The following is a 24,662-nucleotide window of genomic DNA, read 5'->3' as shown; positions in this document are numbered from 1 at the left end:
AGGGGGCGGAGTCAGGGAATGGGCGGGGCTCCGCGGAAAGGGGCGTGGTTATAGCTCGAGGGGCGGTGCCAGGCACATATAGCCCCGCCGCGGGCAGGTTATCCGTGTCCCGCTCGGGGCCGGTTCTCCCGCGGGGCTGGTGCTTTGGGGACCCTGGTGGCCTCTTGCAGATGGTGGGGGGGGGGGGAACAGCGCAGCCCCATGGCCCTTCCAGCAGTGGGCTGTCCCTGAGCCCCTGCAGAGGTCTGGGGGCCAGGCAGGGGTGGGTTCAGGGACATGCTTTAGTGCTAGATTTAGGTTATGGTTGGGCTCGATGACCTTAAGGGTCTCTTCCAACCAAAATGACCCTCTGATTCAGCACGGTGGTTCCCCTCCTCAGCCCCTCCCGGGCTCTACTCTCTGTGGGAGCTGGGGCCACATTTACATGACACTCGTGGGAGAGGGGGTCCCCTTGGGGAACAGCATAAAAGTTTATTGTATGTAAGAACCAAACCCATGAGATATGTACACGTATTTACAAGACAAAATGAATGAGCCTAATTATTTACAACGAGAGCTGTCCTTCACAAGTCTGTACATCGAGAAGTGATGGTGAGAACGTATTTACAAGCGGGATCCAGCAATTGTGGGCAAGATGGAGATGGAATTGAAACCGAAGGGTGAGGTGAGGGGCACTGTGCAGTCATGGACCCCCGTGGGGCTGGATGGTGGATGCCACCACTGGCCTGCTCAGACACTGTCCCTGTCCCTCGAGGCAGCGGTGCCTTGAATCACAGGGAGGTGGGCGGTACATGGGAGGTGGCTGGTTCTCCTCCTCTTTGTCCTGTAATTGCTCAGCACCCTTCTGGGCCATCTCTCCTCCTCCTGATGCTGGGTGCTTGGCCCCAGCCCTTGCCCCACAGCTGCCTTGGGGGCAGGCTGGGAGCTGGGGGGAGTCCCAGCGCCCGGGGGGGTTACAGCTCACTGAAGCGCACCGCTGGCTCCAGCTTGTGGGACAGAGCGGTGAGGACCTTGTCGAACTTCTCGTAGCGTTCGGCCTGGCTGCTCTCAGCCCCACGGCTGCCCCAGAGCAGCCGCAGCTGGAACTCGGTGCTGAAGACCTCCAGCAGCTCCGCTCTGCCCTGGAAACCTGCAGGGAGGGAGAGTCAGTCCCACAGGGATGGGACAGGGACCCTGTTTCATGGGATGCTCCAGCTGGTGCTGTGCTGGAGCTGGCCCAGCTGCACACTGGGAATGTGGTGGAGGGAAAGGGGCTCTGCTGTCCCCATCGCTTACCCTGCAGCTTCACCTCGGCGTTGGTGTGGTAGAGCCCACCGTGGTGTGCCACCATCCGTGCTGCCTCCAGGTGGGCCATGACCACCTCCACGCCACTGTCGGTGGTCTCCCAGGGCTCAGGGCTGTCCGTCAGAGCCTCGTCCCGCTCCAGGAGAGTCACGAGGGGTATGATGTGGGGAAAGGTGGTGTTGGTCAGCGGCGGTCCTTCTGCAGAGAGACGCAGCCTGAGGACCCCATGCAGCCCCATGTCCCTGCGTCACCCTCCCCATCTGCGCTGGCCCCATGGGGCACTGGTGTGGCCGCACTGCCCTGTGAAACCTGGCTGCCACTGCGCTCCCTGGAGAGGCTTTGAGGCTCAGCTGTAGCACAGCAGCGGCTGCAGCTCTGTGATCGCTGTGCCTGGGGCCACTGCCTCGTTCAACACCAGCTACTCCCAGCTGGGCTCCCTGATTGTGCCAGGAGGGGAACACTGTTGTTCCCTCTCGGGCTGTGTCTGTATTTCCCAGGGTCCGGTGGGGAGCAGGTTTGCAGAGTCTGGAGCAGTGGATGTTGGAGAGATGTGGCTTTTCATCTTCCCCGCCTGTCCGCCCGGTCCCCTTGGCTTGGCACGCACCACCATGCGAGTATGAAAGTTTGGCTCAGCAGAGTCATGTTTGTGCCCAGCTGCTGGTTTTATTTAGTTATGAAATGCTTCCTTTGGAAGGAAGGGGCAGCTGAGGCCAAACAGACCTTGCCGGGTGCTGGGGCAGTTCAGCAGCCCGAGGGGAAGCGTCTCGCACTGGGACTCTCTGAGCTCTCAAGCGCATGCCCCTCCTGCGAGGCCGTGCCTGGACAAAGCAGGAAGGACCAGGCAGGCGAGATGAAGGGAGTTGTTCCCGTTACCTTTCCCTTCGTTCAGGTTCTTCAGGAACGGCTTGAGCTTCTTCTCGTAGAGGATCGCACCCTCCGTGTGCCGCTGCCGCAGCACCATCCAGGTCTGCTCCAGCCGGGTGATCTGGAAGTAAAGGGGGTAGATGGAGGGTGCTGGGGCAGTGCAGCCCCTGGGCACTGAGCTCTGGGCTCACAGGGGGGCACAGCCTGGCCCCAGCACTGTGACCCCCAGCCCTGCACACAGCAGTGCCTGCTGCTCCCCAAAACAGCCTCCTCACGGCCACAGGCGGCACATCCCTGGCACTGAGGCTGGGCTCAGGATTTCTGTCCCCTCCCCGTGCCCCAGGACAGCAGCTTCCCTGCGTCGCAGCGGCCTTGAAGATGAGACGCAGGGAGGGGGCAGCCATTCCACCTCCTTTGTGCAGGCAGGAAGCAAGACTTCCCAGCTGGGCTCGATTTAAAATTGCATTTTAATCTCCTTTCATCTTCCAAAGGGAGCAGTGTGGCCCAGAGACGCTGCTGCCACAGCCTTGAGACTGATTTGTATTGTACCAGAGGGCAGATTCATTTCCTCCCAGGAACACAGCCCAGCACAAAACAAAAAGCCCAACCACCGAAAAACAATTGGATCCCAGCAGGACTGGGCTGTTTACTCCATGGAGGGGATGGCTCTTCCCCTTCCCTGCTTAGACACCAGCAGATGTGGCCCCAGACCTCCTACCCTGAGTGTTTTCCCTCTTCTCCCACCCCAATAGGTGTCAGAGCCTGCAGGACACCGGGAGAGGGACATGTTTTGGGTGAGGGGGCTGAGCCCAGGCCATGAGGATGAAAGGAGCGACCCCATACCTGTGTCATTTCCAGGGCGTTCATCACGGCTGCAAAACTGAACATATTCCCCATGGTGCTCTTCAGCTCGGCAGCCAGCTGGATGGTTTTGTGGAGCAGGGCCGCCCGCTCCTCTGTGCTGCCCGTGCAGCCCAGGATGTCCACGGCGATCATGATGGACATGGTGTGAAACCTGCCGTGGGGCAAAACAGAGTGGGGTCAGTGTGTGGGGGGGCTGGGGATGCTCCCAGGGCTTGGGACCCCCCTGTGCCAAGCTGGGGACACCCCAGGGCAGCCGGACTGTGCTGTGTTGTACCGTTCCAGCAGGTCCAGGCGGAGCTGGTGGCCGTGGGGCAGAGTGAGCAGCTCCATGCCAGAGCTCACCCCCATGAGCCGCTGTATCTCCGCCGTCACACCCAATATCCGGGCGACCTGGCAAGAAAGGGGAGAGCTGTGTTAATTGAGGAGAGGCTGAAGCATCATTGGGCAACCTTTTGCCCCAGCCCAGCCCCTGCCTGCCCTGGCTGATTCAGTGTGGCAGAGCCCAGCAGGGATGCTGCAATGCTTGGGGGTGCCCCGATGCTCGAGGGTGCTCTGATCCCTGCCAACCCAGAGCGATCATGGCAGTGGTGCCCGTCCCTCCTGCCCAGCCCTGGCCGTACCAGGCAGTCCACTTTGGTGATGTGTTTGGCCAGCGTCTTCACATCCACCTCTGCTAGCAGCTCTTTGACCTTCTTGAGCACGGCCATCTCCAGGGGTTTGTTCTCCAGGGGGATGAGCAGGGACTGGAAGGCCGCAGGGTTGAAGGAGGAGGTTGTCTCCATGGTGGGGGGCACAAAGCCCATGAAGTCCAGCTCTCCTTTCAGCCTCTGCCCTGCCTCTGCTTCCCCAGAGCTGTTTTCCACAGTCCCTCTCTGTCCTTCCTCCACCTTTAGCCTCTCCACGTAGCTCTTTGTTGGCAGCACCTTGGTGTCATGAGCTGGCCGGTCTCTGCCGATGGGCGAGGTGGGGTGGAGCTGGCAGTAATGCCCCGTGTCCGGGTCGCTGTAGCTGTTCACGGAGGGAGAGGGGGAGGCACGGGCGTACCCGTGGCAGGGAGTCGAGTGGGTGCTGTGGGCAGGGTCTGGCAGGGGTTTGCTGTTGTTCCCTGGGCACAGTTGGGGCTCACTGGACCTTCTTATGACTGGAGAGGCCGGGGCAATCCCAGCTTGGCAGGCGTGTGGCTTTAGCCGAGTAACTGCAGGGAGCAGGAGAGACCCTGTTATCAGAGCCCGGACATACGCACATGCATAAGGACAATGGATCATAGAATCATAGAATGGTTTGGGTTAAAGGGACCTTCCCAGCTCCCCCAGTGCCACCCCTGCCATGAGCAGGGACATCTTCACCAGCTCAGGTTGCTCAGAGCCCCGTCCAGCCTGGCCTGGGATGTCTCCAGGGATGGTTCATCCACCACCTCTCTGGGCAACCTGGGCCAGGCTCTCACCACCCTCAGTGTCAAAAATTTCCTCCTCATGTCCAGCCTGAATCTCCCCTCCTTTAGTTTAAAACCACGTGGTTTTAGTTTAAAACCAAGATGATGTGGCTGAGGATTGGCTGAAGCCCCAGCCTCAGCTCACACCCTCTGTCAGGACAGTTTTCTTTGCCATGCAAAAAGCCAGACAGGATTTTGCTAGCAGGGAGTGATGCAGGGCTTGTCTGTACAGTGAGCTCCGTTCCCCTCCCCAGGGCATCGCGTGACAGCCCTGCCAAGCCCAGCCCGACTTGTGTCCCCATGGGATGGAGAGGTGATGCTTACCTGTGCTGTAGGCAGGTGACGCTGGGTTCTCAGAGATGGGGGACATCGGGGAGTGCAGGTCTTGGATCTGGTCCACGCTGACAGCACAGTTGCGAATGATGTCCCTGTGGTGGGGCAGGGACACGCTGGGGAGGGGGCAGACAGGACAGGTTAGTCCCTGCACACAGGGTGCAGGCAGAGGGGCTGGGGTGAGCTGCCCTGTCACCTCCCTGTGTGTCATCACCACCTTCCACAATCAGCCCTAATGAGCTGAACCACTAACGAGCTCAGTGGGAGCAATGAGGGGGTGGTCTCTGCAGGCAGCTGGGAGCAGGAGGGGTCGGTACCTGTACAAAGCAGGGAGAGCCATGCCTGTGGGGAGCTCAGTCCTGGGGAGCAGAGGGATGCCCTGATATCAAGGTACTGTTTTGGGCTGAGGGGTGGGATGGCTCCAGGGTGCTGTGGGGAAGTGGGTCTGGCAAAAAAAGTTATGTGGGGCGGTAGTTTTCTAGGGTTGTGCTGCAAGGTGGTAGCTGGTGCTGGCTGTGTTACTCTATTTTCATCTGAGAGCTGTGTTGGAATGGCTAGATTCATTGTTGCTGTAACTCAAAGCTTGGGTGAGATGGAAGGTGCCTGTAAGCTGGACTCGGGGCCTAACAGGTGCCTGGGTCGTGGATGTGCTCACGGAGCTGCCCAGCCAGCTGGGAGGTCTTGGGTCGGGGAGCAGCAGTTGTGGCTCAATGCACAAGTCCTGGGACTGTAGTGTTGCAAGAGATGCTGTGTCTGGGGTGGGCTGGGGGCACAGTGGGCAATTCACTGGCCTTCCTGCCATAGGTGAGGACTGGGCCGCTGTGGTATGTTTGGTCTTGAGTGCCTCTGCAGCGGGAGGAGGACGGGAGCACAGTGGCGGTGATAAGGGGTTTGGGGAAAATGCGAGCGGTGAGGAAAGACTGATGGATCTGGGCTCTTCTTCTGGAAACACATATGTTCTCCTGGAACTCTGAGTGTTTTCCTTTTCCCTGCCATAACAGTTGGTTGCCTGTTTTCCACTGGTGTATTTTCACCCTGCCCTTGGGCAGAGGATGGCGGGTTGGTGAGAAAGCAGCTTGGTCCAACAATAGGCTGTGTCCTGCTGGGGAGGTGGGAGCAGATGGGTTCCCCCTTGGCTGCTGTGGGTAAGGATGTGTGTGTGGCTCTGCCTTCCCTGCCGGGCTCTGGGCAGCTGACAGCAGGCTGTGCAAGGGAAATCTCCTTCTCCACCTCTGGAGAAGCCCACCTGCTCCAAGGTTAATGTGAGCAGATTGGTTGTGATCTGGAGGCTGTGCAGACCCCCAGCAGCACAGCTCTATTGGTCTCCTCCTGCCCATCAGGCTTTCAGCTCTGCTTGGTAACTCCTTGCAAATACTCCAGCTGAACAGAAAGGGCTCTAAAATTAAAAAGCCCCTTCAAAAATCAACCAATAAATAACCTTGTGGTAGCTGGGACTGGCTCTTGTCTCACATTTGCCTGGGAAGGCTCAGCTACCTGGCTCTGACAAACCCTGACACGCTGATAATCCTGGAATGGGTGATTGTAAAACTCTCTCTGGCTTCTGGCCTGTGATGCTAAAGTTGTGTCTGCTCACCAGGCATCTGCTGCGGGAGCTCAGTGTGCTTGGCAGCCGGCCTGGGAGAAAACCCCAGTTCCAGCTGGGTACCAGTTCCTTCCCCCACGCTTTTGCCAATCTCTCTCTTCCCTCCCTGATCCCAAACCCCTGCCCTGCACCCAGGGAACAAGGATCAAGTCTGGTGCTCCCTCTTTCCCAGGGGCTGGCTCTCTGCGCTGCTGAGCCAGGATGGGACTGCATACCCACCTGGTCGGGCATCCCTCAGCCCTGGTGATCTTGTCTGCCGTCAGGCCATCCGTCATGGTGATGCTCCTCCTCTTGATGTGCCCCCCTTTCTGGGTTGTGGGACTGTGGGGTCCCCCATGCTTGCCGTTGGCCAGCCCGTAGCTGGCTTCCAGGTAGCGCAGGGGGAAGGTGCGGTTGATGGGGCAGTAGACAATGGCTCCGCTCTGCTCAGAGATGGCCTTGCGGTTGCCCACGTAGAAGCGGACGAGGGCAGGCACGTTGTCAAAGCTCTCCTGCTCGAAGAGGTACTGGACGCGGGTATGGCCCTCGCTGGACTTGACCGTCGCCTTGTTGATCTTGAAGTGGAGGGGCTCGTTGCGCCAGCGGCACGTCAGCACGTAGTCGCCCACGCTGGTGAGCGAGTCACGGATGAGGAAGTCGCCGTTCCGCTGCACGAGGCTCTCTGACACCTGGCAGGGGACAGGGCAGCGGCTCAGGCATGGTCATGCTCTCAGGACCACACTGGGGAGGATGGATGGACATTCCATTGGGACATTGGCTTGCTCCCCTGGCTCTGAGGGCATTTCCCATGGAAAAAACAGCCAGCTCAGGGCTAAGGAAGCCATTGCCCAGAGGTTTCCCAGGAGGACAGGCTGGCAGTTCCACGTGGCCTCAGGTTGCCTGAGGCACCCTCATTCCCCTCCTCACCTCCCGGGGAATGCGGCCATGGTACCACGCGTGGCTGCGCAGGTCGGTGCTGCTCAGCTTCAGCTCCTCTTCCAGCTCCTTGTGAAGCTTCTCTGGTGATGAGTCGAGGATGTATTTCTCCTTGGAGAACTGTACAGGGGAGGAGAGAGCGTCAGCTGGTGCAGCAGGGCCTGGGGAGGCAAGGGCTGGCCCTGAGACATGTTCAGGGTCCTCATGGAGCTCAGAGCTGTGTGAGGACCATTGCTTGTAGCAAAGCATGCAGGTGGGGTAATGTGCCTGTTGATGGTCAGGCCCTGCTAGCAGAAGCACTTGGAGGGTCTCTTGGTGGCATGTCCCCATCGTGCCTGACCCTGTCCTTGCCCCAGCTCAGAGCTGAGTGTGATTGGGCAGGAGAAAACCTGCCCCAGCCCCCTCTGAAACATCTCCAGGGCTCAACCACCATGGGAAGCACTCTTCCAGGAGGAAACCTGCATTATTCCTCCTCCTCAAACCATCCACTGTGGTCCCTCTTCTAAAGGGTTAACTTTCTGTGTTTAGCCTGATGGTGGCATGACTAGTAATGACAAATGTAAAGGGAACCTTCTGCATAGAAATTAGCTTTTACCCGCACTGGTGCACCTGAGCCTGGAGGATGCAATTTGCCCCCTCCCTTCCCCCGGAGAGATAAGGGGTGGCGTCATGTCTCCCATCAGCTGGAGCCAGCCGTGCTCCCTGCTCGCCGCTTTGCCAGCGTTCCCAAAGGGCAGCTGAGGATGCTGAGCTGCTGGCACACTGCAGTCGGGGCTTATCTGGGGAGGTGAGCACAGGCTTGGGGTTTCTGCACACTCTCCATGTGAGGCTGGTTCCCCCAGTCTGTTGGTGGGGTGGATTTGGGATGAGCCCTGCTACGGTGCCACTTGGTCCCCATTGCATCCCAGACACACATACTATCCTGTGAGGGGGACATGTGTTCCACCGCCATGGACCAGGGAGCTTGGATGGGGCTACCAGGCTGTCCCATTCTGCCGCTCTGGGGAGCAAGGGTGGCCTGATGGTACCTCTGGTGGCAGTGCCAGCATGCGGAGGCACAGCCGGCTGGCCCAGCTCCGTGGTGTGTGTTAGGGTAGGATGCTGCTGATGTCTCTGAGCTTGGAACCTGCTGACACTGCTCTGGCACTGGCCTTGTGTGGCACCTGGTTCCCCAGAGCACTGGGGGCTGCACTTCATGCCAACTCATTGGGGACCTGCCTCAGAGCTGACCCCTCTGCTCAGCACTTGTATCAATTCCCTCTGCTGCTCCTCCAGCAGCTGCGAGTAGGGGGAAGTGTGGAGCACTGTGCTGCTCTCCTGCCTTGTACACACCAACCTTGGGGTGCTCCCAGACTCCACCGAGCCCCTCAGCAGGAGCCTGTCCCCAGCTCCCTGCGTTCTCTGGGGGAGATGCTCCATCTCCTTTGGTAGCTGCATTTGTCAGTCAAGCCCAGCAGCGATGCCGTCCCGGGGCCTGTGTGATGGACTCTGCTCTCCAGGCCTTGTCCTCACCAGCCCAGACCTGCCCTGTTCCTCCCTTCCCAACTACTATCAAGTCAAAAGGTGCTGGGACAATGAAATCAGCCTGGGGAAACAGTATGGACGGAACTCAAACTTGTTCATCTGACCATGTTTACTCTCCCTGTGAGAGGGTCCTGCTTGCTGGAGCTGCAGGGACCCGAACCAGGAGATGTGTGGGTTGTCCCCGCTGTGATCAAGGGTTGCGGGAGCCAAGCACTCGCTGCTGCTCTGGGGCCCTCGTGGAGACAAAGCCACTCAGCGACGCTGAACCCTATTAAAAATAAATGGTAGCCAGCGGCTACTGCTGAGGTCCGGCTGCCTCCCGGGGGGCCGAGGCCAAGCAGATGCCGTTTCCATGACAACCCATCCGCTGCCACCGAGCAGACCTGCCTGGGCCAAGCGGTGATGGGGACCCTTGGCTGCAGCATCCTCCCTGCAGCACTGCTCACCCCAAACTCTGGGGCAGGGTGGTGCCCCCAGAGCCTCTCCTGTCTGTGCAGGCTAAAGCCATCAGAAATGAGCTGGGATCAGTTTGGAGCTGGTGCTCCCGCCACTGCCCCTGGAGCGGGGATTAGCTCCTGTTCTGCCCAGTGTTGTACATCTGGGTTTTCCCCCAAATCCTCCCCATGCAAATGTGCAGGATAACAAACACAAACCCAGCTGAGCGGTGCCTGGTGTCTCCAAGCCTGGATTTGGGCAGCAGCCGGCTGGCATCTATGCCAGGAGCCAGGTGCTAAGCTAGCTGGGGAGAACAGGAGGTTTGGGAGAGGCAAGGGAGGTTTTGCATCTTGCATATGGGGGAGGAAGGTTGGCTGTAAGCAGAGCGTGCTGGCTGTGAGCAGAGGGTGCCATGAGCCACCTTCTGCAGCCATGTGAAGGGCACCTTCCTTTCAGCTCCTTGCCTGGGCAATGAGATCCTGTCTGATTTCTGTGGCCACCAAGAAGCCACTGCTTGGGGTGATTGCACGGCTGTAGTAGCTGCGAAGGCAGCAGGGGATGGATCATGGAAAGCCCTTTTCTTTTGCATGATGCGACTCTGGGGACTGGTTCTTGTCATGAGTCTCTTGTGTGGTGCTATCACACCCTAGCTGCTGCCGAAATCACTTGGCTGTGCCCCTCTCCATGCAGGAGCTGGGCTCATCGCAAGCCCTTGGTGCAAAAAACCTATGTGCTGTGGAGGGGCGTGCTTCCTCCAGCCCCGAGCCCTTCGGCAGCGATCGGCTTTCTCCCGCTCCGCTCGGTAGCGTGTCTCGGAGGAGGCCGGCTCGCCGGCTGCCAGCTGGCCGGGTGCCGAGGTGCTGGCGAGGCTCGGCATGGCAAGGCGGTCCCGGCCAGCCCAGCGCTGTCAGGAGCATGTAAGCGGATGTCTGAGCGCCGCGTTGAAAAGGGCACTGCCTGGCGCTCTCGGCTGTGCCAAGAGGACATCAAAAGATGTACAGCCTGACATGAGGTCTTGCATACTAGTGGGCTGGGTGTGGGGAAGAGCCTTGACTTCACTAGCACCTAGTTCAAGCGGGTGGTGCTGGCCTCCTGCATGGAGAGCCCCAAGGCCTCTTCCAGCTGGGTGGGAAGAAATGGGGATTAGAGCAGTTCTCCAAACCAGCCGCACCAGACAAACCAGCTCAATAGCTGCCAGAGATGATGCCAAGCTCTGCTTGAGGAATCCCAACCAGCAGCCAAGCTGGCTTGGCTGGAGAAAGGAGAGCTCCTCCATCACGCTCAGCACGCTGATGGGCTGTTTCGCAGTCCTGGGGCTGGGGAATCCTCCGGTGCTGCTGCGCAATTCCCAGGGCTCTCCATCCCTGCCCACTTCCCTGACTGTCCCTGCCATTTTCTTGGGGAAAGAGATGCTTTTGGTCTCAGCCATGGGGCAAGGACTGGAACCGGCAGTAAAAGGGCAAGAGCCGGGGGAAACAGCGGGTGCCAACAGCTGTGGTCCACGTAAAATAGCGGCTGTTGCTCTGCTTGGCGTAAGGAGATCTGCAAAGGCTGGCATTTGGCTTTGTCTCCTTGCAAAGGTAATCTTATGAAACAGGAGAGATTTGCAGCTTGCTTTCCTGCTCTCCCCTCCCAGATCTGGAGGAGTTGCAGCTGAGGATGAAGTCAGCTTGGAGAGCAAGGTGTACGCGCACCCCACCCCACTCCTCTGCTGATAACATCTGACTAACCTCAGGGCACCGAGCGCATCTGCTTTCCCTCCTGCCCTCTGCTTTGTGCTGGGACCCTCGCTAGGAAAATCCCAGCCCCTTATGGAGTTTTCCACCCCTGCTGTGGCTGCCAGAGCAGACACAGGGCCTGGGAAAGCAGAACTGGCACCAAAGAGAGTAACAAGACATTTGGAGCAGGTGTATGGGGAAAGCCCCAGAACAGCCTGAGGAGTCTCCTCTGCTTGTTCCATACCTGGCAATGGGCTACTTCAGTGAAGTATTTCTGAGCAAACATCCATGCTGAGGGACAGCCAGCTTCACAACAAACCCCAGAACCCTGCCTGCCCGGTGCAGGATTGCTGTGCTCACCAGTCCAGCTGCCAGGTACCACCCAAAAATGGTTAGTCCATCCTGTATGGCCACAACAAGAAAACCCCACCACAAACAACCTTCAAGTTGTTATGGTCTTGTTGTTAGTCTGCATGGCCTGCTGTGAGCCAGTCCGTTCTACTGATCTTGATATCCATATGGAAGAGAAATAATTTATTCCCCTGTATTGTCTTGCAGTGACTCTGGGCATCTAAATGGCCTCTGAGAAGGCACCAGCCCATCTGTCCAACCCATGGGTGACTGATGGCATCTCTGGGGTATGTCACATCTCCATTAGTCCCCGCTGAAGGCAGACCTTGACTCAAGGTCTTTGTCTTGACATTCAATGCCCTTCCTAGGGCTGGTCCTGGCTACCCACAAGGTTTTCTCTCCCCTTGTCTGTGCTCCTTTGTGGCAGCTCTGGAGCAATTACGTCTGGCTGGCAGGGGCAGGGTGCAGCTGGGGTTCATGGCTGGGAACATCTGGGTGCTCTAAGGTGGGACAAGTGCCCCAGGTCACGCAGTGGGGTGGTGGAGTGCACTGCTACCGCTGCCCTGGGGGAGCAGGTCTCCAGCGCAGTGATGGGGTGTGTGTGTACATACATTTCCATCCATCTATATATTACTTATCTCACTCCAAGACGGCGGCAGCGGCTGCTGCTGCATCCCTTTTCGGAGCTGCTATTGGCCAGAAATGATGTCAGTGCTTCCCAGGCTGGGTGCACTGCCATTGGCGGTGAGCAGGGATGCGGCTGTCAGCTGGAAGTGCTCCAGTCATTCATGGGGACTTCAGTGTGTGTTTGCTGGGCACACTTGGACACAAATAGATGGTGAAAGATCTGGTGGAGCCAGGTGAGCACTTAGGGCTTCACTTTTAACTCTTTCTGGGGTCGGGATGGAGTGCCCTCCATCTCCTCTTGCATCCCTGTGTGAAAACCAGATACCCACCTGTCTCTCCCTTGTGCTGGCAGCGGTTTGCTGAAAGCACCCCATCACCTGCTCTGATGTGCAGCCCGAGGGCTGCTGCACTAGGACACGCTCCCCTGTGTTGCTCAGTGGCCTTTGGACAACCAGGAGAAGCTCTTCTGCTTTTCCTTTTTCTAGCTCACTAGCAATCAAAATCCCTGGCTTTGCACTCAGATCAGCTGCAGTCATGACAAGACTTGAAATGCTGCTTCTGGGCTCAGTCTTACCCAGCATAATCTCTAAAGCTCAGCACCTAGCTCACTCAGCAGGAGTATTGAATAAGACTGCCAGCTCTCTTGGCTGCCAGCTGCCTTCTAACTTGCAGTATGCTACAGCTCTTGCTTCAGAGCAGAGCCTGCTTGGCTCTTGCAATCCTAAACACCTTTGCTCTCTAACTCTGTAAATGAGGGAAACAATTTCTAGCACCCTTTGCAAATGCCAGAGTCCAAAAATAGGACACCTAGACTCATCCCCAGACAGTGGCGGTGCTGCAAGTGCCACAGGACAGGTGACAGATGGAACCCAGCTTTCTCCCACCAGTCAGACTTGTGCAGCGCAGCACAGACGCACACGGAGACCCAGGCCAACGCACTGTGTGTTCATCTGGGCTTGCTCTCCCCTCTGTGCTCCCAGCACATGCCATCTCTTGGGGGATGCTAAACGCTCCCCTGCATGAGCTCTGCTGCAGGTGAGGGCTCCAGTCAGGACTTGTGCTGCCTGTCAAAGTGCTGATCTGGGGGGGAACCGGTGGCTCCGGCTTTGGAAGGGACTGAGCTTTGCCCCACGACCCGCTGCTCGGCTCATCCCGCACTCGCTCCCTCCTCGCCGGCCGCAGGCGGGCACGCTGCCCGCACCCAGCCCTGCCGGCTCCGTGCGGGGAGCAGCGGGGCTCCCCGGGGAGGCCGCCCCCTCGCACCCGCTCTCCAGCGCTGCGGTACCGGGGCTGCCTCCCGCCGGCTGCCGGTCCGTGTCCCCGGTGTTTCCCCCGCATCCTCGCCGCTTTCCCCACGCGTGCGGGCGCACGGAGCGGCGGCACCCGCGGGGTCTGTGCACCGAGCGCGGGGCAGCCGGGCCGGCCCCGGGTCCCCCCGCCGCCCCCGCTCACCTGGACCTGCATGAACGAGCCGCGGTAGAAGCAGCAAGCGGCCGCTGACAGGGCGCTCCACAGGCTGCACCGCTCCGTCATGGCGCGGCGAGCCCCGCCGGGGCTGCCCCGGCCCGGGCTGCACCGCCGCTGCCGCCGCCGCCGGGCTTCAATTTCAGCCGCTTCCCCGATTACCTCATCCCTTGTCGGCAGCGAGGGGCGGTGTCGGGGAGGCAGCTCCGCCCCGGCCCGCCCCGAGGGGCCGCCCGCACCCGCCCTCACCGCGGACCCCGGGGGAACCGGCACCCGCCTGCGTGCGCCCCGAGGGAACCGGCTCCTCCGGGAGGATCTGGCACCCTGAGGGGAACCAGCACCCTGTCTGTCTGCGTCCTGAGGTGACCTGGAACCCCTGATGGGAACTGGCACCCCTGGGGGGAACCAGCACCCTTGAAGTGGCATCCCAGCTGCTTGCGCCCTGAGGGGACCTGGCTCCTCTGAGGGCACCTGGCACCCCTTATTCTCCGCATGCCAAATCCACTTGCTCTCCCCAGTGATGCACAGGGGTCAGGGACAGCCTCATCTCCTCTCACCCGCCCTGTCTTCCTTCACCCCGTCTCCGGTGACACCTTTCTTGGGGGGGACACATTGGTGGCTGCTTCACGTGGCGGGGAACCGGCCGCTTGCTTCACGCGTAGGCTGTCTCCGAGTTGCGTTTAATTAAGGCTTCACTTTGGTTTAAATAAAGGCACAGTTTCACGTATGGGATGTGCGAGGCAGCGCTGGTGACTCAAAGCCCTGAATCTTGAAAAAAAAAACCCTGAAATCCCTACCTGAACCCTCTGCCTGAACACAGGGACAGGCAGGGGCTCCTGCAGCACCCAGCAGTGAGGTCTGCACCTCCCTGCCCCCTCTGCCCTCTTTGTCTCCCTCCGGGTGCCCAGCTCCTTCCCACACCAGCATGACCTGGCTTTGATAATGGGGGGGTTTACGCCTCCATCCACAAAGCATGTCCTGGCCCAAAAGACTCTCCAATTCCTCCTAGTGTGGCTCTGCCTAGGGGGATGCTGTGAGTTCGCAGAGGTATTCCTGCTGCCACCAACTGAAGAACCCTGCAGCCTTCCTGCTAATTAATTCAAACGAGCCCCTCGTATCCCCAGGCAGGGAGGCAGCAGACAGGGCTGATGAGATACAGGTCCCCCGAGTGAGCGGCTGCTCCGCGCAGAACAAAGAGCTCGCAGGCTCTTGCCGGGCCTGCGCTCTGCCCCTGCTTTTGCAGGGGAGAGAGGAGCGGGAAAGCAGCGCAGGTTTGTAGCAGGACAGGGCAGAGGTGCAGGAGAAAGTGGGGCAGCATGCAGCCTGCAGACTGGGAACACGGGGCGGGGGTGCTGATGGGTCCCATGGGTGCTGGGATGGGCAGGGAGCACGGGCTCTCCTCTTGTCTTGCGTGGGGCTGAGGGACAGACCAGATGGCAGCGTGCAGGGATTCGACAGTGAACCATCCTCCTGCCGAGGCTTCTCCTCTGCGACGGGCTCTGTGATTTTGTGGTGAGGGAGCACGTGGGAGCCTCATGGGTCACCATGGGGTGATGCCCCCCGGCTGTGCCCACGCTGCCCCTCCACAGGGGGAAGCTGAAAATCTCCAACCGAGCTCTTGCAGGAACACACGACAGCTTTATCGGCTGCTCTCCCAAAGGGTAACACTGTCCTTCAGCTCCTTCACCTGTGCGGGGGCCAAAGCTAGGCTGGCTCGGATACTAGAAAACGGAGCCCGGTGTGCAGATCCCCCAGGCAGCTTGGAAACACCAACCCTTAGGCTATTATTAAAGCACGTTAATTACCAAGTGCTTATTGATCCTGGCTTTCCAATCCTCCCTAGCTCCGGGTTGTACCTCTAATCACAGCAGGATTGGCGATGGGAGAGCTGGCCCTGGCAGGTTTGCTGCTGGAGCTCAAGGGCTGATGTTTGGCGGTTCTTCAGTGTACGTCTGGACACAGACCTGCTCGTGACCCTTTGCTCACGAGGACTTTGCAGTGTGTCCTCTCAACCCTCCTGCCTCTCTTGTTTGCTGGGTCTTCCTATCTTTCCTCCACTCTCCCTTGCAGCAGTGTTTATTCTCTGCTCACCTCCCTCCCAGCTGCAAAGCAAGGACCTGTTCTGGTGCTGGGTCCCAGCCTTGTCCTGCCTTGCTCCCAAGGGACACCAGGCAGCTGCCACCTTCCTGTCCCGATCCCCACAGGGCATGAGGCCAAATACTGCCAGGTGCTGAGCACCCTGCAGCCACATGAAGATGTGGGCTCGCAGCCAGGCATGGTGCCTGCAATCAGCCAGAGTAGCCCCATCATCCTGGTCACTCACACTCCAGATAATTACTTATTTGACTAAAATAGCTGCTGTCACTGTGGCCATCAGTTGCTTCTGTGACCGAAGGGAAGTGGCGTATAAATCACAGCTCATGGGCTGTGTCTGGACACCACGGGGATGGGTCAGAAATAAAAACCAGATAGATCAGATTTGGGATCTGCCTGGAGAACAGGGAATTCTTCTGGCTCACCCAAAAGAACTCGATCTCAAAGGCAAAGCCGTACCCATTGCTACACATCTGTGTTGTTTCAGTCCATTAACTTGGGAGCTACAAAATGCACCTGTCTCTGGGTATACGTGCTGCTGGAGAAAGGGAAAGCACCCCAAACCACCCAGTGCGGCTCCTTGCCACCTCCCTGCCCTTGCAGGACTTGCCTGCATGAGCAGGTGCTTTCCTTTGCATGCCGAGGTGTCCTGCACCTGGGCTCTACCCACAAAGCCCAGTCGGAGCCTCATCGATCCCACCAGAGCCTCGTCACTCCAGCACGTGTCCCATGATCTCCTGCTCTGCCAGTCCCACGTGGCTAAAGAAGGGGAGGAAAGACACCCCACCTGGGATCCACGTGCTACAGATTAAAAAGCCACATCCAGCCCCACTGCTTGGAGGCTGCTGGTTGCCAGACCTGCACGTGGGGTTCCTGTTGGCCCCCGGTTTGGACCCAGAGGGGTGTGACCTCTCTTAGGATAAGCAGATGAGCTCAGGTTCAAGCAGCTCTCTCCTGAGCCTGCCAGTTGGTGCCACCATGGGGAAATTCCACGTTTCCATCTCTAGCTACAGCCACCATCAAGAGCCCCACATCCCAAATATTAAGATTTGGGGCTTTGTACTGGTTACACCACTTATGCAGGGCACCTCAAGTCATTTCTCAACAATCACATTTTCCCAGTGGCATTATAGCCCCATCGAGCAACCAGACTCAAGAGGCTCCAGCCCTTCCCAAAGGCCATCGCATCGCAGTGACCACTCGAGCAGGTTTTCCACGCTCCATCCCCAAACCACACAGCACCCCTGCCACCGTTCCTCTGCCCCTGCCCGGCTCCCACTGTGCCAGCAGCCTCCTGCAAAAGGGCCCGCTCTCCTCCAGAGCCAGGCGCCTCGCTAATGAATTTCTGGCCAGACATGAAGAGTCCTCAGGAATGTTAATAGTTTGCTGGAGGATAAGCAAGAGATTTGGAGAGATTTACACCGACTTTCATGTGACAACCACGAAAGTGGCTCAAACGCTTCCGTTTCTTTGCGTGGGGGTGGAGGGAGGAGGCTGCCCCTGCATCTGCGGTGGTCGCGAGCGATGGGGAGAACAAAATGCAGGCAGCTCCTGCACGAGCAGCATCAGGGGGACCACGTAGGGTTTGTGTCTCTTCTGCCTCCCCCAGCCTCACTGTTTCTGGTAAAGGATCTTTTTCCGGGGCCAATAAGAGAGGCCGGAGGAGGTGGTGGGACTGGGGGTGCAGAGCTGAGCACCCCATTGCTGTAGGACCCAGCCACTGTCCCCGCGCCACCACTGGCACCTGGCCGGGGCAGGTTGTGACTGCGCTCGGTGTCTTACCTTCACGTATTCGCTGCCAGACTCCAGGCCATCGTGGTGGCTGAAAGGAAAGGGAAAAATAAAAATACAGAAGTACCAGGTAGCGCGTTATCACAGTTAGCTTAAAGGTGGTGGTGGCACAGCTTGAGGGAGTGGGGGTCTGTGCCCCTTGCCTTGCCATGGGGTTGAGAGCGCAGCTGCGGTTTTGGGAGAGGCTCCCAGGGTCCTGGCACTGTCCCTGCCTGCTCCATGTCCACTCTTGGCTTAATTTCCCTAATACGATCAGGGAAGAATGAGGCCTTTTTAGAGGTTTTTTCTCCAGATCGGCTTGGGACCGTGTGAGCTGAACTTGGGAGACCCGGAGACCAGGCTCAGGTCCCTGCAGGTCATGGTGCTGTGTGCCGAGACAGGGCCCCCATGCCCCGTTTGCTGGCAGAGCTGCGTTCCCAGTAGGTGGCTGTTGGGACATGTGCTCCAGACAAGTGTTTTTGTTTCTCTGTGGCCTCGTGCAACCCCACAGAATTCAAACTTTCATTTGAACCAGGGGGCGGACTGTGACATCCTGACTCAGACTGCAAGGTTTATCCTACCAGCATACAGGCAATAGAAACTCCCATTCTCCTTGGTAACATGTTCACTCTTAGCCCTACTGACAACCAAACCAATGACCCTGAGATGCAGCTGATCCAGCAGCTTCTCTGCCATCATTTCATCAGGGACAGAGGCAGCCCCTGCTCTTTCCTGCACAGGCAGTGATGCTGCTGCTGCTTTTTGTGCACTTGTGGGGTGGGGTATGTTGTCTGTATGGACAAGAGAGTTTGCAAGGAGACTGTAACAGCCTGAGCTGGGATGTGCTACCTGAGGTCTTACCTTTCAGAATAAAAAAAATCCCCCACTGTCCAGCTCAGAAGGGGAAAAGGGGCTGGAAATCAAGCCCACGCTTTTTTGGGGGTGAAAAAAATAGAGGAGTATTTGGGAGGGGGGACAGACACAGGCTCCCCTGGACAGCTGCGGGCTGCCTGCCTGCCCTGGCGCTGCCTCCCCAGCCTGTTTGCCTTTCACACGGCCGCAGAGCTGCCTGGTGCTGCGAGAGCCGTGAGAAAAACCGGCCGGAGGACGGGGGGCCTCTGGGCAGGAAATCGGGAACATGGGAGCAGCTGGGAGACGCTGCGAGGGCCCGGGCAGGGGAGGCCCCCGCACCGGGGAAGGGCAGCAGCTGGGGCTGGCAGGGGGGAGTGGGAGCCGCAGCCCCCTGATTTTGTGCATTCCTGGAGAAAATGGCATTTTTGGGGGCAGCCGAGTGCCTGGGAGAAATTCCAGGGCTGCCTTTGGAGCGCAGCCGCCACTGAGCCACCAGGACTTGGTGCTACTGCGGTGGCACTGTGGAGTGGGGTTTCGGTGGGGTGGTTGCTGCATTTGGGCTTGGGAAGGCATTGCAGCAACTTGCAGATGTGACAAGGTCTGGGATGGCTGCTGCAGACCATCCGGGGTGATCGTGCGGGTCCAGCCCTGGTTTGGAGCACAGAATCTGCTGGTGCAGGCTGCACCCTAGGGGAACCAAGTCTGGGCATCTCGTGCCTCAGTTTCCCCACCTGCACAGTCGCCTCCTTGGAGGTTTTGCCTGGCAGTGCTGCCAGCGGGGTCTGCGGGCAGTGTCCTGCCTGCGCTCTGCGGGAAGTGGCACTTCCCGTGCCTCACGCACGGCCACTCACGGAGGGAAGTAGAGTCACGTCCGCTCCATGACCTGCCCATGGATCATCTCCCGTTAGTCACTGTGTCCCTGCTGAAGTCATGGCCATGGCCACCGCCTCGCTGCCAGCAGCTCCACGGGCTGGGCGCCACTCTCCGTCCCATGGCAGCACAATTTCCGCCCATTGAGGGCCTAATCCTGCAGGAGCATCCATGGGAAAGCCACCCAGTGCACATCCTCAGCCCATCCCGCCTTGGGGTCTGTCCTTACCAGGGATGCTGTGCAGAGGGGGCCAAGCGAAAATGTGCCCCAGGCGTATGCTCATTCCTCTCAACACCACGTCACTTCTGGTCCCTCTGCACAGGCGTGCCTCATGCTGGGCAGCTGTCCCTGGCCCCTACCATGGCCTGGCGGGAACAGACTGTCCCCGTCTCCAGGGATGTGCCTGTGCAGGAGGAAGGGCTGTGCCGCAGCACTATCCCGGTCCTGCTTCCGCCCACCCGCCCCACGGCAGGACCCAGCCATGGGGACGGCTCTGGCAACAGCTGCTCCCAGGGCCAGGGGCCGTGGCAGGGGCTCCGAGCAGGACATAGAGGGGCAGAAATGCCCCCGATGCCAAGTCCTGCTCTGGTCACTCTTGTGCCTCAGTTTCCCTGGCAAACAGCGTGGCTACGTCCACATCAGGCCAGCTCCAGATGATGAAAAAGAGCATTTGGCCCTCAATTTTTGGCGACACAGGTCCCCACTTCCCAGAGTCAAGGCACCTGGCTGACCCACACATGTCCCCCTGCCACTTGGCTCCCAGCCACGCTGGCCTGGGACCTAAGTCATTTCTGGGGGACAGAGGGTCCAGGTGAGCCCCTCACACTGTCTGCGGGGACCCTCTGCCACTGCCAGGGCTTTGCGCTCAATGGGAGCTGTGGCGGAGACACTGTTCCCCAAGCCCTCAAGTGCCTGAGCCCCTCGGCCCCCCCAACCCCCCCACAGCCCCCGAGCTGCTCTGCCCTGCCCTGGCACCGGGTTTGGCTGTGGTTTCGGCAGCGCAGCCGATGTGCTCGCTCTTTCCACAAGCAAACACCAGCCAGGGGCCTCAGTGCCGCTCCGGCATCACCCGCATTGAGGCTTTGTGCCCACCCCAAGCAAAGCCCCTTCCCAGCCTCTCCCTCCCTGTCTCCTCCACTGTGCTGGGGTGCAAGGGATGTCTGGGGGAGCTGGGACCCCTTACCTGCCCTGTCCCAGGGTGGGAAACCTCCTGCCCACCGCTGTCATCGACCCGAGGCGATTCGGCGAGTGCCTCTTCTGCGGGACAGGGAGAAGTTCTCCCGGGCGCTCTCCCGCCTTGCACTGGGCGGTTGGGACTTTGGGGTGAGCAAGGCGGTGGCGGGACCCTCCTCCTTCCCGTCCCAGCCCTCCTCCGGCCCTCCCTTCGCAGCCGTCAGGAATGTATGGCCGGCACAGCCCGGCTCCCACTACCGGCACAAATTCCTCCTCTTCATCCCGCTGCTGGGGCCACCCAGACTTCCAAAGCACTCAGTGCCCCGAGGCGGTGTGAGGGGAATAGGGGTGTTGGGGGAAGCCGGGGGGCGAAGGGGGCAATAGGAGGGTTGGGCTGGGGAGGGGCTGGACCTAATCTGGGGGTAAATTTGGGGTCGGCGTCTCTGCCCTCATACCCCCAGTCCCAAGTATGTGGGGATGTGTTTGACTCATCATACCCAGATGCCTGTGTGGTGGGTGGAGGGGGTAAAAATCTCTCTAGTTGATTCTGAGGTGAAAACCCTACAAAAAAGCCAATCTTTATCTGAAAGGGCTGAGTCCCCAAATACCCCTGGAGGGTGAGTTTTGTGCCTGGAGTGGGAGTTTGCACCCAGAGTGCGGGGTTTATGCCCAGAGGGGTGTTTACCGGCAGGTGATGGAACTGGGGCTGGGCTGGTTTTAGGGATTGCCCCTGTGCCTTGAGGGAGGCAGGACCACTTGGGGAGGGGGAGAAGGATGGAGGGGGAGGAAAAGAGAACTGGAGGGGTCAGGACAATGCAGATCTGAGGTCTCTGCAGCGTGTCCCAGCACTGGAACAGAGCTGCCAGCAGGACAAAGGGACGCTGGGGCTGAGCGGGGCTGCGAGAGGTTTCCAGCCCGTCCGGAAACGAGAGGGAGCAGAAATCCCACAGGAAACCTCGCTCCCATGGAGCCGCTGACCCGGCCGTGGTGCAGAGCACTCAGACCATCCCATCCTGCTGGCCAGGTGCATCCCACCAGCACTGCAGGCAAGGGGGACACTGCAGGAACCCCACTGTGTCCCTGCACCCTCCTCTTGCCCTGGGGGGCCAGAAAGGGAGTCCTGGTGGAGGGTAGAGCAGACTCAATGGGGCCGTACCTGTCCGAGGAGCTCTTGCCAGGGTGCTCTTGCTCCTTTTCTGGCAGATCCCCGTCAGTAGTCTCTGATCCCACTGCTGTGTTGGGACTCAGCATTTGGCTGGGGTTCGGGGCCAGGCTGGAACTCGGTGCCCCTGTCCCAGGGCAGGAGACATTCCCCACAGGTTGCTGGTCCATTGTGGCTGTCACTGCTCCAGGGGTGTCCACGGGCTGAGCTTCTTCTCCCTCCTGCTCTGTTTTTCCAGCCACTGCAGGTGGATCTATGCCTGGCTTAGGGCTGCCAAACGTCTCAGGGGACTCGGGGTCTGGGAGCAGGGCTGTCTGAGGGGTTTTGTCACTGGCAGTGTCTTTTTCCCGGCAGGTCTGAGTAGTCTTGGCTTTGCCCAAACTTTTCTCCGCTTTGCTCAGGTTCAGCCTGGGCATGGTGCCCATGTGGCTGTACATGTCCGATGAGCGGGCATAAGGACCGGGGCTCTTGGGCATGGTGTTGAGATCATCCTGGGTGCCATCAAAGGGCTCCTCCAAGAAGCTGTGGGGAGGAGGGAGACCCGACCCCAGGCTTCGGAGAGAGCTGGGGGCTACGGACACACGCCGGAGGGTGAAGGCGCGGGGGATGCTGCTCAGGCTCCCAAAGCCTTTGAACTTGAAAAACTCTGGCAAAGAGAGAGGAGAGATGCATGCAGGGTTACTGCTGATGTGGCGTGATGGTGGGGGGTCCCAGGGCCTCTGTTCCCTGGTTGGGGTGTACATGGGGCACTGTGCCACAGTGCAGCCTGCTGTTAGCCCTGTAACAGCCCGTATCTCCAGTCCCTGCCCCGTGTAACATCCCTGTGGCCTGGGGTGTATGTGATGCTGTGCAGGCACCTCTGTTGGGACTCTGAGAGGTCTGTCCTTGTCCCTTGCGGAGGAAACGGCTCCTGGTGCCCTGACATACCTGGTGGCTGCGTTTCCCTGCTGCAGTTGTAGGAATGGAGAAAGAAACACCCAGCCCTGGTGAGCAGGCAGCATCAGAAATTACTTCAAATCTCTTCCTCCTGCCCCCTGCCTCCCTGCTTCCCCCAGGGGACTCCATAGGGCTGGTGGCCGTGCCCATCCCCGTGGCCTTGGGACAGCTGTGTGGGCCATACCCCTGTCCTCCCCAGGATGAAAGCATGGGACACACTGCAAATGCCCAGGGGATGGGGGTCCCAGCCATGTGCGACCTGCCAATGTGTGCACAGTGGAGCAGGAACCGAGCATTGGCACGGGGCCGGTGGCGCTCGTGTGGCTGCGGGCAGGAGAGAACCTCCCCACTTCCTCGGCCGAGCGCTCGGCCCCTTGCAGCCTCCCTGCAGCTCCCAGCTGCACCTGCAAGTGCCGAGCATATGTATTTATAACTCAGGCGGGCGGCTTTGCATTTCACAGCTCTGCCTCGGCTCAGCTCAGTGTGCCGCTGCGGTGCAAGCCTGGGCCAGTGCCGGTGTTGACACGAGGACGATGGCACACAGGGTGAAGCTGCCTGTGGGTGCAGCTCTGCAGGGCAGCGTTTTGCTGCCAGAGCCCTGGAGCTCTGGGTGCCTCTGGATGTTTTGCAATGCTGATGCCACCCCTGGGCTCTGCAAACCTCTTCCCCTCTGGGCACAGCGGGTTTGCCGAGGCAGGAAGCGACACGGTGTGGTCGGTGGTGCTGTGTGAGGAACTAGGTGTCTGGGGGCCACTTGGCTGTGGGATCCCCCCACCTCCTGTCACCATCCGTGGGTTCTACAGGGCATCCCTGCAGCCAGACAGGGCAAAGGGGCCGTGCAAGGGGCTGCAGCAGCCTGAAAGCCCTTCAGCACGGCAGAAACCTTGTGGCCTGGATGTGGTTGAAGGCAAAACTGCTTTGGATTAAACATCCCCCTAGAGTCTGAGCATCCTTTGCTGCTGGCTGGTCCCGGAGCTGCTGTGGGGTGGGAAACACCATGCCAGGGACTTTCCCCATCTCCCTGCTCCCCAGTGCAAAGGAAAATCCCAGCTGGGAAGGGGCCGTTGGTTTTGCCAGCGGAGGGGTCCCGGGGGAGCGGGGGACAGGCCCCCGTCCAGCGGCAGCATTGCGGCAGGAATGCAGAGAGCAGGGGCAAAGGCTGGCTCCTGCGCTGGGAACGGGGGTGAAGGCCACAGCAGCCGCCTCTCGAGGCTCTGTGAGAAACTCGAGGTCTGTGAGAAAGAGCAGAGCTCGGTCCCGGCAGGCACTGAGCTCTTTCTCCAACAGCACCGATGGAATCTGCTCTCCGGCTCCCACCCTGGCTTCTCCGTGCCACGCCTGTGCTGTGGGGGCACCCTGGGGTGGGGGGAAGCACCAGCTTGCACCGCGAGACGTGCACCCTGAAGGATATGGTTTGTGAAGTGAAAACCCCAAGCCCCCCTGTGCATCCCCCTGGGTGCATCCCGGCACCCAGCGCAGGGCTGGGCTGCAGCAGACTGGTCCTGGTCCCAGCACCCAGCTTTGAATCTACAGCACCCAGGTTTTCCTCTAGCCATGTGGACATAAACCCCCAAAATCCCTTCATCCCAACGAGCTTCCTAGCAAGACCAGAATCTGTCTTGGCTCCAAACATCCCCGGGTGGTGATGACCCGGGAGCGTGTGAACACACACTCGCGCTGACGCTCACACTCACACTCGTGCATCCCTGCTCCTTGCTGGGCTGTCCAGGTGAGCACCCCATCGCCCACCCGCCCCATCCCACAGCCACTTACTGAACTTCTTGAAGCCCCCTCGTTTCTGGCCCTCGGCCATGGTCACGCCGCTCGGAGGCCGTGGGGACCGAAAGGGACAAGTTTATAACTGTGAAGCTCTTCCCTGCCTGCTCCTCCCTTCCTGCCCCCCCCTTGCAGTCGCTCATCGCTCGCTCGGCGTTTCCTCCCCAGCGCTGTCATCTGCTCCTGCCCCTGCCCGCCCTCCGCTGTCCCCACAGTCCTTGCAGTCCCTGTGGCTGCTCGCACCCACTGCGGCCACCTCTGGGTCCCTGGTTTGGGGACACTCAGCAGATCTGGACTCCCAAAAAACCCAGGGTGTCAGAGTGGGCACCAGCGCTAGATTGGGGTGTCAACTCTATGGGGGACGGGGCCAGCCCTGAAGACCAGGGTCCACCATGCACATTTGGGGCTCAGCGCCTGTCCCCAATGGGCTCCACAGGGTGACAGCTGGACGGCATCGTTGCCACCATGCAGGGGACCTTGGGGTGCCCCATGGGCCTGGGCCTGGGCCTGGCAGGGAGCAGTGTCCCCGCTGCCCCTTGTTCCTGGGGAGCACCCGGCGGTTCCTGAGTCCATCTCTGCTCCGGCACTGGGCTCTGCTCCCCGTGCTCACCACG

The 24,662-nt window shown here is 59.7% G+C and overlaps 1 protein-coding gene across 4 annotated transcripts; it reads right to left on the bottom strand.

The window, feature by feature from the left end:
* Window positions 1–437: 437 nt before the first annotated feature.
* Window positions 438–24,160, bottom strand: SH2D3C (SH2 domain containing 3C). 4 transcript variants are annotated; one of them, XM_065853580.2, is made up of 12 exons: window positions 24,046–24,160; window positions 21,331–21,982; window positions 17,291–17,330; window positions 7,287–7,415; window positions 6,600–7,048; window positions 4,769–4,872; window positions 3,633–4,207; window positions 3,287–3,402; window positions 2,992–3,163; window positions 2,158–2,269; window positions 1,276–1,482; window positions 438–1,129 (listed from the first exon to the last, which is right to left on the bottom strand). In XM_065853580.2, exons 1-12 carry the CDS (start codon window positions 24,083–24,085, stop codon window positions 954–956), a joined length of 2,772 nt encoding a protein of 923 aa, XP_065709652.1. In that variant the 5' UTR covers window positions 24,086–24,160; the 3' UTR covers window positions 438–953. The 4 variants fall into 4 exon arrangements, with proteins under 4 accessions (XP_065709652.1, XP_065709651.1, XP_065709653.1 ...); XM_065853579.2 differs by having other exon boundaries at window positions 4,769–4,893; window positions 24,046–24,159; XM_065853581.2 differs by lacking the exons at window positions 21,331–21,982; window positions 24,046–24,160 and adding an exon at window positions 20,185–20,342 and having other exon boundaries at window positions 4,769–4,893.
* Window positions 24,161–24,662: the final 502 nt, after the last annotated feature.

This window comes from Patagioenas fasciata, chromosome 20 (assembly GCF_037038585.1).
Source record: "Patagioenas fasciata isolate bPatFas1 chromosome 20, bPatFas1.hap1, whole genome shotgun sequence".
Taxonomy (NCBI): Eukaryota; Metazoa; Chordata; class Aves; order Columbiformes; family Columbidae; genus Patagioenas; species Patagioenas fasciata.
This window is presented reverse-complemented; position numbering and strand designations above follow the sequence as displayed.